At 42.9% G+C, this 12,155-nt stretch overlaps 1 protein-coding gene across 1 annotated transcript in view; it reads left to right on the forward strand.

Annotated features, from left to right (window-relative positions):
* FREM2 (FRAS1 related extracellular matrix 2) overlaps nucleotides 1–12,155 on the forward strand; it is a 285,338-nt gene that overhangs the window by 137,927 nt on the left and 135,256 nt on the right. The window contains exon 4 of the mRNA XM_063951860.1: nucleotides 8,568–8,798. Within this exon, the coding sequence (XP_063807930.1) occupies nucleotides 8,568–8,798 (231 nt within the window). The remainder of the gene's footprint in view (nucleotides 1–8,567; nucleotides 8,799–12,155) is intronic.

Consider the following 12,155-nt stretch of genomic DNA (forward strand, 5'->3'; position numbering starts at 1 on the left):
TGCATTTGTTCCTTGACCTTTTTATTAAGCCACATTGGTTTGGATTTCCTACTTCTGTTTTTGTTGACTTTGGGAATAAATAAATTATTTTACTTATTGAGCGCAGTTGTAAAATGTCCCACATTTCAGCAGTATTCTTACCATGAAATACAATTTCCCAATTAATCTCCTTCATTGCTTACTTCAGCAATGTGAAATTTGCTTTCCTAAAGTTACAAATCTTGGTTAAACCCTTATATTGCTGCTTTTGAAAGCTGATATCGAATGTGATCATATTGTGATCGCTATTTCCTAGGGTCTCCCCTACTTTAGTATTTGTTATAATTTCCTCATTATTTGTTAGTACTAGGTCCAGTATAGCCCCTTGCCTAGTTGTCTCCTCAATTACCTGTGACAAGTAATGATCTTTTAGCATGTTTAAGAACCTGTTACCCCTAGATGTATTTACTGTTTCGGTGTTCCAGTTTATGTCCGGGTAATTGAAGTCCCCAACAATAACGACGTCCCCCATACCTGCAGCTTTTTCGATTTGCTGCAAGAGTAGTAATTAGGGAGGCCAATCCCGGGATCGGGATCGGCGGGATCCCGGGGTTTGGGCCCAAAAATGCCGGGATTTGAATCCCGGGATTGGAGCATCCAATCCCGGGATTCACGGGATTGCACTGCGCATGTGCGGGAGGGAGTGTGTGTAAGTAATACTACTTACACTTAGGCGGGCGGCAGCCATAGACGAACGCTGAACGCGGCAACACTTCAAATGTGGCGCCGGGCGCCAGCCAATCAGAGCTGGCAGTCTGGCAGCCAATCAGGGAAGCTGCCGCGGCAGCCAATCAGGAGCGACTGCTGCGGCCGCTTCCCTGATTGGCTGCTTGTCCGCCTGCTCTGGTTGGCTGGCGGCCGGCGCTTCATTTGAAATGCCGCCGCGTTCAGTGTGTCCATGGCTGGCGCCCACCTAATAGTAAGTGTTATTACTTACACCCAGCCTCCCTCCCGCGCCGCTACCAACCCTCCCCGCTACCTACTGTACACCCTCCCGCCCAGCTACATACACCCTCCCGCCCAGCTACCTACAACCTCCGCACCGCTAACTACACCCTCCCGCCCAGTTACCTACACCCACCCGCCCAGCTACCTATAACCTCCGCACCGCTAACTACACCCTCCCGCCCAGCTACCTACACCCTCCGCACCGCTACCTACACCCTCCCGCCGAGCTACCTACACCCTCCTGCACTGCTACCTACACCCTCCCTCCCTTCCCCGCCGCTACCTACACCCTCCCGCACCGCTACCTACCCTCCAGCGCTGCTCCCTACACCCTTCTTTACTGATCCCTACTGCAATCCCGTGATTGATTGTTTTTCAATCCCGAATCCCGGGATTGAAAAAACGGCCCAGGATTGGCCTCCCTAGTAGTAATTCATCAGCCACACTAATATCTGGCGGTTTATAGCATGTCCCTAGTAAAAGTTTTTTTGTATCTTTACCCCCACTCAAAATCTCAACCCATAATGACTCTACATTATCTCCAGTCCCCTCGTAACTGACCTCCTTTAAATATGGTTTTAAAAATGGTTTAACATAGAGACAAACACCCCCTACCTTTTTATTAATCCTATCTCTCCTGAAGAGAGTGTATCCCTCGATGTTTGCCGTCCAGTCATGAGAATCGCCCCACATCACTGCGTCTTTTTTCACGTACCTCCAGAACAAGTCTGATTTTTCTGAAAATCGTTAATTTTAGGAAAAATTACCGGAACTTGCTCTGGGACCCCAGCAACACCAACCCTGAGGACTACTTAAGCAATTAAACATTTCCAATTAGCTTAACCACTTAACTGACAAATTTTTCCACACAAAACTGTTCAGAATTTTTTTTTATTACTTAAGTTTAAAAATTATTTTTAATAATAAAATGTATTTAAAAAATATGTATACAGTATCTAGATGGGTCCCCCCTCCCTCCCCATCAATAGACCCCCATTATAAACTAACTTCCCAACTCCCATTGGCAATAGACCCCCCAGTAGTCTTAAATCCTAATAACAGTACACCACACTGTGGTCCCTGGCACATGCACTCTAGAATGCCAGTCGCAAGGCAGTCTAGGACACCACTCTGCAGGGAGTACGAGAAGCCAGAGGAGATCTGTTCTGCACTCCTAATCTAAAGATGGGCACACAGCGGGGCAGCAAGGTCGCATGTGGCCGGGTAATGTACTCCTGGTTCCGGTTGCATCATATGAGACGTAGCCAGGCAAGTGGTTAATTAGTCTGTAATCACTCACCTTCTGAAGCAGTGCCTTCTCCTCCAACGTCACGACCCGGTCAGCAGCAGTGGTGTATATGTGAGTGTGTGTAATTATATATGAGTGTGTGTAAATGTAAGTGATGCCCCCACATCACCCCCGCCCCCCCCCCCTTCCCCACCTGTGCATTATCATCACGCCAGAGGTAGCAGCTGGGACAACTACATCTAACAGCAACCCCAGAGACTCCCAGTAGCCCCCTCCCCAGTGGCAGAAGGAAGGGAAACCACTGGGAGCCACAAAGACCACCTGAGAGGTACGTATTTATTTATTTTTTATTCATGCGCAGCAGGGTATTCAGAGCTGAAAACCGTGGGTATCGGGAGCGCGCATACCCGCGGTAATCCAAAGTTGGGAGCTAGGTACGCAAGTTTTTTTTTACCTCTCTAAACCTTGCGCCCAATTGAATTCCCCCCTAAAGATTGCACTGGTAGGCAGCACAAACAAAAGTAGGGAAATAAGCACACCAGTAGGGAGAGCACACCAGTGGGGCAAGTATTACCTGAAGTTCGACCATCATCAGATATATCTATATAACTGGGTTGCATTCACTGACAATTTCTTAGTGGTTCCAAAATTCCCCTAGCATAAAATATGAAAAAAACAGTGACTATTATACAATACACAGAGCATTATAGTGATTGCCATATAAAATATAGAGCATTTTTGACTGCTATACAATACAGAGAGCATTCTAGGAATCAAATGCAATAAAGACAGCATCCTTGTGATTCCCATAAAATACAGAAAGGATATTTGTGACAGCCATACAATACAGAGTTCATCCCAGAGTTCCTCCTCCAAAATACAATGCTTGGAGCATCCTAGTAACTACCAAAGTGTACAGAATGCATACTTGTCACTGCCATATAATACAGACAGTCTTCTAGGGACCGTATACAATACAGAGAGCATGCTAGTGACCACCGTATAACACAGATAGCATTCTGCTGATATACTGACAATACATATATCACTCTAGTGACTGCTATACAATACAAAGAGCATCTTAGTGACCACCATATACAACAGAAAGCATTCTAGTGTACACTTTAAAATACAGAGAGCATTCTAGTGTCCATCATACAATCCAAAGAGCAGCCAATTGGTGGCCATGTAATACAGAGAAAATCCTACTAATCACCAACCAATACAGGTTACTTCCTGCTGACTGATATACAGTACAGAGAGCATCCTAGTTATCCCTTTTCCCTTACTACTTGATTATTTGATCTTCACAGCTCTGTACGGCATTCCTTTCATTTATATCTCTACTTTTTACACCAGTTATTGTATTCTAAGGTGAGACCTGGTTTATATAATATATGTGGTTTTCACTATTTCATATTTGTATTATGTTCTCTCTGGACAGGACCTGTGTTATACTTTGTTTGGTTTGTTTGTTTGTTTGTTTGTTTGTTTCTTTGTTGTACTATTTTGTGAAAATCAATACATGTGTTAATCTAATGCTGGGTACACACTAGTAGATATATCTGCAGATCAATTTTTCTGCAGATATAGCTATAGCCAGGTCGGGCAGTGTGTTGTGCATACACACTGCCTGATCTGTCGGGACTGACTTCACGAACTAGGTGGGCGTTTAAATGCGCTCGTTCAGTTCAGCTGTCAATCACCGCCAGCGTCTGCAGCAAGTGTACGGGCGGTCGGCTGACCACCCGTACACACAGAGCCGGCATTAGGCATAGGCAAACTAGGCAAATGCCTGGGGCATTTGGTATGCTTAGGGGCACCAGCAGCTTCTGCTGATTAAAATGATATGCGGCATGTCTATATTCTGTGTGTGACTGTGGCTGTATCTGCATACGAAATGCTACGTTGCTTGTATTCCTGGAAATCACTGTAATGTAGCATTTCGTATGCAGATACAGCCGCAGTCGCACACAGAATATAAGCATGCTGCATATTATTTTAATCAGCAGAAGCTGCTTGTGCATCCTAGCCACATAGTAATGCAAATAAGATGCATTTTCATAAAGAAAAAGTGCCCAACGTTAGCAGAGCTGCCAGCTGACTCATGCCAGGCAGAACTAGCGGCGGTGCTAGTGGGCACCAGCCAAGATCTTGCATAGGGCATCATATTGGTTAGGGCCAGCTCTGCATACACACAGCACAATGCGCCAGTATATCGTTAGATATATTGGCAGTCGGCTGTACTTCATAGCCGACGCTAAATGTCTGTGAACGGCCGACGGACCTGCAATACATCGGCCGTTAAATAGAGCGGCCAATATATCGCCCAGTGTGTACTCACCATAAAGTATATATTAGGAAATTAGGTACACTCAGTTTTTTCAAATACGTCTGTGGTACCTTTCATTCTGTTATTACTTGCTACAGTATTCCCAACACATTTTCAAATCAGTGGATATGATTGTCTCTACATCTGTCTCCATAACCTGAGTCACAAAACGGTTGTTACTAGAAACAACTCCTGTAGTGGAGTTATTTAAAGACCTGGAGAAATAGATAGGCCTTATATTGTACACTATGAATGACTGAAGGAAGTGGTTTGACACATAGCACTGTCATATTTAATTTGGCATGCTAGGCAGAATAACTTCATCATTTATTATCAATGAGAATATTTTGCTCATTCGTTAAAGAGAACATATGATTGTGTGAGTCCACTGTGTCAGATAAAAGGGTGGAGAAAAATATACACTGTATCTGAAACACAGTGTTACTTAATTTATGCCATAAAACACAAACTGCACACTGGGAGTGGCTATGGTTTCTTGCGCATCTGCATAAAAATACAGCTTACAGCTACCTTAAAGTGCACCTGTGGAATACACAGAATGAGAACGACTGAAATAACATCATTGGTGCCACTGGTTTCTTTCCTATTGAATTTATAGCGTGCTTATTTTATTAGCAGGTAATGGAATGTTATACCTGTTTTACTCTTGTCGTCAATTCTTAAGAAAGGTTATTAAATTTGATCATGAGCCACAAAGAAAATAATTAAAAAGCTTAACGTGTGTGTGTGTGGTGTGTGTGTGTGTGTGTGTGTGTGTGTGTGTGTGTGTGTGTGTGTGTGTGTGTGTGTGTGTGTGTGTGTGTGTAGGGGGGCTCTTAGTGGACCGGGGTCCTAAACCAATATCTCGGCTAGGGCCCATGTAGTCTTCATTAGGTTCTGGGTTGATGAATGCATGAATAATTTATGCAGGGCGATGTACAAACTAATTGACGTCGATTTGTTGTTATGGTAACTGCACAGAGCAAGTTTCCGAGACGCAATGTGCTAATAATAATGGTTACCATTGGCGGACACAGATCAGAATTGCATAGTGACATGGGGGCTGAATGTCATTGGCGGGAATGATAGGAGTATGTCGATGTCAGGGATTGCCCAGTACCACTGACACCAGCACCCAAATTCCATTGGACATTCTGAGCAACCATTGGATTGGCCAGAATTCCGATGGTATGACCAATTTCTGACCAGTGGTGGGATTTTTTTGCGCACCATGGCGGATTAGAGCAACAGCCAGTGGGCGTCTCAGTAGACAGTTCATCGACTGCGTCATGAACATTCATTTGCAGCCGCTTCTGCATATCTGTCCACCTCTGAATCAAGCCCTTAGGTATTTATACTTATTTCATATACTTTTATGATCACAAATATTGTATGTTATGGTATATGTAACAATACCCATGTAGACAGTAAAGCAAGCATGAAGGTATAAAACAAACGGAAGAAAATACAACGAAGCTTAACATGAGATTAGCGTTCGCCAGCCGTGCTGCTGTGAGCTGATTTCATCAAGTTGTAACAAATTCCGCATACCCCCTTGAACTGACTACTGTACTTCTTTTCAGTCTGTTTGGCAGTCAAAGTTGATACATGAGGTGTTGAAAACTAATCAGTGTCCAATGAGCCAAATGGTAAAAATGAACACACTATCGTATTCTACCCACTGACATTTCTTTTTGGCTACTGCTGTGTGTTTTTGAACACATTCTGTTAACAGGTTGCCGCATGATTTACAAAAACTCTATGATCCCTTGGGAAAGAAAAAGAGATTATAATATTTCAGCATGCCCTAAAAAAAAAAGTTCATTGATTGACATTTTCAACATTCTTGTAGAGTAACAATGTTCTATGTGTAGAAAGATTGATATGATGGTAAAAAAAAATAAAAAAAAAAATAGGAAAGATTTTATAAAATTGTTTAATTGTAAAAAAAAATTCTTTAAAATTCATTTAATTTACCTTAGAAATCCGAAAAGAGATTACAAAACAGTACTTGAAGTATTATATAACCAGAGATAGTGCGCAACGTTCAGAAAAGCCAAATACTTCAGATACTGGGACAATGCTTTTTATTATAGCGAGGCTATATCCCTGTGCTCACTCTATCTGTGTTTGTAGCTATACTCGGTTTAACATGTGCCAGACATTCCATGGCTCATTTGAAGATGACAGTGGAGTCATAATGTTATATATAAAAAGAACTGTGTGTCACAAGGGTAGCTGGCAATTTCTTTATCAAATTGTATCCATTGCATTTTGTGCGCCAAATCATGATACGAAGAGCTATTAATAACCAACAAGTCTTTTGTATTTTTTTTAATCTCTCTGCCTTGAAAAAAACTAAAAATGTTTAAAATATATTTCAGTTGATAGAATATAGTAATAAGTATAGTAATAACAGCTTCGCAACACTGTCATGCAAGCCATAAAATAGAAAAAAGGTAGCAAAATAATTAATGCGCATGAATGACAATGAATAAAAGCACCATATCCCACATACTCAAAAAAGGAAAATAAAGTATTACAAATATTCATGATATAAAGAACGTATCCCGATATTTTGAAGATAAAAATGTTCATTGTGATGTAAAACACCTTCAGTGGTTAAACTAGAGACCATATAGTGTATGAAATTGGTGAATTGGCCAGAGTAGTAACCCCAAGTCCTTGCTTCATGGCCTCTTGCGTATCCCGAGGTACAGGTCTGCTTATACCCAGCGCATGTTAGGCCAAGTACACTTCAGAACGATGTGGTCAATATGCTGGCAGACAGATTGTATTTGTGGTACTCATTTAAACGATTTAATGAATGACGGAACAATCCCTCATTCCGTCCTTCATTAAACTACATATAAATGTATCACATCATGATAAAAAGAAAGCACAGGAAACTTATAGGGCTCATACATCTACGGACCGATTCCTCGTGAAGATGATGCCGATCTGAGCACCGATCAAAGCAGCTGACCAGCGGACATCGATAATCTGTCAGGAAATCACCAGAAAACCGCATGTTAAAAATCCTCAACTCGTCAATCCTGAACAATTTTTGGTTGGATTTGGCAAATCGAGGATTTCAGACATGGTGGATTTCCCAGATCCCCCGACCCATGCATTAAGAGAATGGGGAATTGCCCAGATACGCCCCTGATTAGGGGCAATTACCTTATTGCTTATTGTTGTCACAGAACTGGAGGTTGTAATTAACTATTAAATAAAATGGTTACGTTACACCCACTGTGCCCAAATTAATAGAACTACTGTATATGAATTTAATTACCCACTGGATTTACCGCAGACTTTTAGCTTGTGGGTTAAGTTACCGCATCTATTAAATTATATCCTGCGGTAAGCCCCGTGGCTAATGTGGCATAGATTCTGGGTTAAGTGCCCAGAGCTATGCGACTACCATGCACAGTAAGCATGCGGTTAGCCCTGGTGGTCCACGTAATATGGCTTTCTGTTTGCACACTCGTGAGGTGCAAACAGAAATCTGAGTTAAGTGCACCCTTGGTCTTATCGTGAACAGTAATTGAATAGCTACGGTCTCTTAATCCGGGATCTAAAAGTCCGTAGTAAGTACCATGGCTAATTGGATTTCACCCTATGGGTGCGGTGACCAAGAACCCTACTGTATGTGACATATTTGTGCTACCTGACTGATCAGATGTATTACGCATAACCGTTTGAGGGCGATACATCCCACCACTTACTGCATGCAGAGTCGCGTTTACTAACGCTGTATGCATGTACAGTACAATAGAATTGCATGTTTCTTAATCCTGACAAAATATATGCATGTCTCCTTTAATAACTTTCCAATGACCTTTTAATAGAAAGTGAGCGTATACATTGTCTACACCTCATTCTGATTCCTGCTGAAATACAATGATGGATGAATTTCAGTAACTGTGCTTTATGCTTTATCTCACACCGAGATTACAAATTCTTAACATTTCTCAATGTGCACTTCTTCCAAAGGTATCGGCACAGTGGACGGAACAGCAGAAAAGGACAAGGACTTTAGAGGGAAGGCGCAGAAACAAGTACAGTTTAATCCTGGTCAGACTACAGCAAGTTGGAGAGTGCGGATCCTGACTGATGGAGAGTATGAGCAGTCGGAAACCTTCCAGATTGTTCTGTCAGAGCCTGTTATGGCAGCACTGGAATTTCCAGAAGTGGCAACGGTGGAGATCATTGACCCTGGCGATGGTACACATAACACATATTCATACTAATATTCATATGGCATACTGATCATTTTAAAAAGGAGCTAGTCCTAAAAATGTCTATTTTGTAGTATAAATTTGTTATTTTTCATTGCTGGTCAAAGCAGAGTTTTACTCACAAAAATCATAACTTGCTCTCTGCATACTGCCATATTTTATGTGAGAGTTCGAGCAGAACATTTCCAATATTATAAGGTTTTATTGATTTTAGCATAGCATAGCACAGTGCCGCCAACTAGGAGAGTCACCATGGCCACTCACAGCCAACACTGAGGAACTCGGTTATGAAGCACACTTCATGCACATTGCAAATGACCTTGGTTTTGCATCAGTGTACTTCTATGGTCCGCATAGCACATGTAAACGGAGCATGCACCTTAGGCAGTTAAGCATAAACACTTTCAAATATATTATTTAGCTCAATAATGCACATGCTTTTATCGATATAAAACTAGAAATCTACTATGAAATAAAATTGTAGTGTTACACCCACTTTACCTAGATTAATAGAACTACAGTATAAGGGGAGAATTCAATTAGGTGATGGACTTACCGCAAACTTTTAGCTCATGGGTTACGTTGCTATTCAATTACATGCCGCTGTAAGCTCTGGGGCTAAAGCACAGTAAGGCATAGTTTCCGGAGCTATGTGATTACCATGCGCAGTAAGCCTGCGGTTAGCTCTTAAGTGTGCACTTAATTCGTTTTTCTGTTTCCACCCTCGTGAGGAACGAGCAATAATCCACGTAAAATGCACCCTCTGGGCTTATTACGGGCAGTAATTAAATAGCTCTGGTCTCTTAACCAGGGAGCTAAAAGCCCACGGCAAGTACCACGGGCAATTGAATTCCCCCCTATGGGTCAAGTGAGCAAGACCCTCATTGTTGTGAACCCCATTGTTCTCCTATGAAAGGAACCCGTAAAATGTTTAAATGCTTTGAGGGCTGATTGGATGGCTGTTTGCCCACATATTCTACTTTCTGTTTTACTTTTTATTGTCTGTAAAGCGAGTCCTAAGAAGTCACTGCTCTGAGACTTCAGCTAACGGTATCTCAAGTTCTTTACTGCTGCACCCTCAATTAATCAAGTCCTGGACCTCTGTTGTTCCTGCGGGTTTCAGGATGGGTTCTTACAGCGGGATTGGTATGCGATCTCGCCGCACAGGATGCCGAATGTCAGTAGAGTAACACCGGCATCCCGCGCGGCAGAATGCCAGCACGAGGGTGAGCACAATGAAGCCCCTTGCGCTCGGTGGCTCGCCACAGGTTCTATTCTCCCTCTATGGGTGTCGTGGACACCCATAGAGGGGGAATCACCTACCTCGCCAGTATTCCGATGGCGGTATGGTGAACCTGTTGGGATCCCGGCATCGGTATTAAGACAGCCTGGATCCTGACAAGCGGTATGCTAACCGCATACCCTTACAGCATTATTTTACTTATTGCTGCATTCTTCTTTAATTTCCCATCATCATTGGCTGTTTATCACGTGCACTATCACGTGACCATTTTCCTACCCAGGTCACTGTGTTATGCCAGTTCTAGTATTGATGTTTTAGCTTTGTCTCCTTTTCTGTGTTTATGCTGATGCTATACCAGAGGGAACTAGAACAGGTTTGCCTTCCCCAGAAAAAAATGAGCAAATAATAAAATGACATGTTTAAAATTATAGAGGTGAGCTGGTTTGTGTAAGATGATTCATTTAGGAGTGAAGAGGTGATAAAATGATTGCTAAATGTAAAATAGTAGAGATAAGTGATAAAGAAGGCATGCACTGGCAGGGAGCCCACTCAACATCTGTTTTTTATTCCTGGACCTTATTCAAGAGGTGAACATTAAGTGCCTCAGTCCTGTGGTGGTAGTGGTGCAATTTGTACTTGTAGGAGATGCCTCCAGATCTATCATTTTTCATTTCAGTAAGTGACTATAATTAATGGCCTTTGCTGGAGTTCTGAGGTTCTAGACTGATTCTGTCCAGGGCTAATTCACATTACATTCAGCAAATATTTTTTTTTCCACCTGTAACCAGGGGAAACTCAAAGCCCATCTCTCTACCTCCCATGCCAAACACCTCCTTAAATATTACAGTGACCTGCACCATTCTCCAGTAACTAATCAGATAAAAATGGTGAGTTGGATGTATGGAGAAGTGTGTAATGGAGAATACTGGTGTGAGCCATGTTTTGCTGTTACATAAAGTATTATTTTCTCATACAACAGCTGCATTCATGTAGACACAGAGTAGTACATTATATTGCTTGCTGTATAGAAAGCTGTGGCAATGTGTTGTAGCTGTTTATAAATAGATACTTGGGGAGGGGGGGGGAGTACACACTGAGACATCCGTATTTAAAGTCAGGCACGGATCTCTCCGTATAGATGCCCCACAGCGATAGCGATGCGTGGCTCAGCACACATCGTGTTGTGCTGAGCGGGGGGGAAAGATATGTGCTGAGCGGTCACTGATAGATCACTCAGCACACATCTCTCCCCGTGTGTACGGGGCTTTAGAATTTGGCAACAGATAAGAGCCACTTGCCCCTTTTTTAACCATATTGTTACATCAAACCCTGGGGAAGCCAATCCCGGGCCATTTTTTCAATACCCGGGATTGGCTTTTAGCTAGGTGGCCGCCCCCTCGCCCCACCCCACCCTGCCCGCCCCGCACACATAACTCACCATATACCAGGGGCGGGTGGGGAACAACATCTCATCGCTGCTGGCGGCTCCCTGCAGCAGCTGACGGTGCAGCGTCACCTCACGCTGCGCTGGGGAGCCGGAATAAGGAAGCCGGGCAGCGTCTGAGCGTCCTGTGGACGCTCAACGCTGATCCCTCAATCCCCGGGATTGGAGCTTCCAATCCCGGGATTGGAGCTTCCAATCCCTGGATTGAATCCCGGCCATTTTTGGCCCTAAATCCCGGGAACCCGCCGATCCCGGGATCGGCCACTATAGTAAATGTATTAAGCCTGGAGAAGGGATAAAGAAGTGATAAAGCAGTGATAAGTGCAAGGTGATAATGTACCAGCCAGTCAGCTCCTGTCATTTTTCAAATCTGTAATGATTGACTGGTGCACTTATCACCTTGCTCTTATCACTGCTTTATCACTTCTTTATCCCTTCTCCAGGTTAATATATCTGCCCCCTATTTGATTCTTATTTCTTTTTAAGAATATCCTTATGTATATCCCATGCATGTCTAAATTGCTCTACGATCTTAGCCTCTACTACCTTTGATGGGAGTCTATTCAACTTGTGCACTACCCTTTCTGTAAAGTATTTTTTCCTCAATTTTCCCCTGAATCTACCTTCCTCCAGTGTCAGTACATGTCCTTGTGTTC

The sequence above is a fragment of the Pseudophryne corroboree genome, chromosome 2 (genome assembly GCF_028390025.1).
Source record: "Pseudophryne corroboree isolate aPseCor3 chromosome 2, aPseCor3.hap2, whole genome shotgun sequence".
NCBI classification, from domain to species: Eukaryota; Metazoa; Chordata; class Amphibia; order Anura; family Myobatrachidae; genus Pseudophryne; species Pseudophryne corroboree.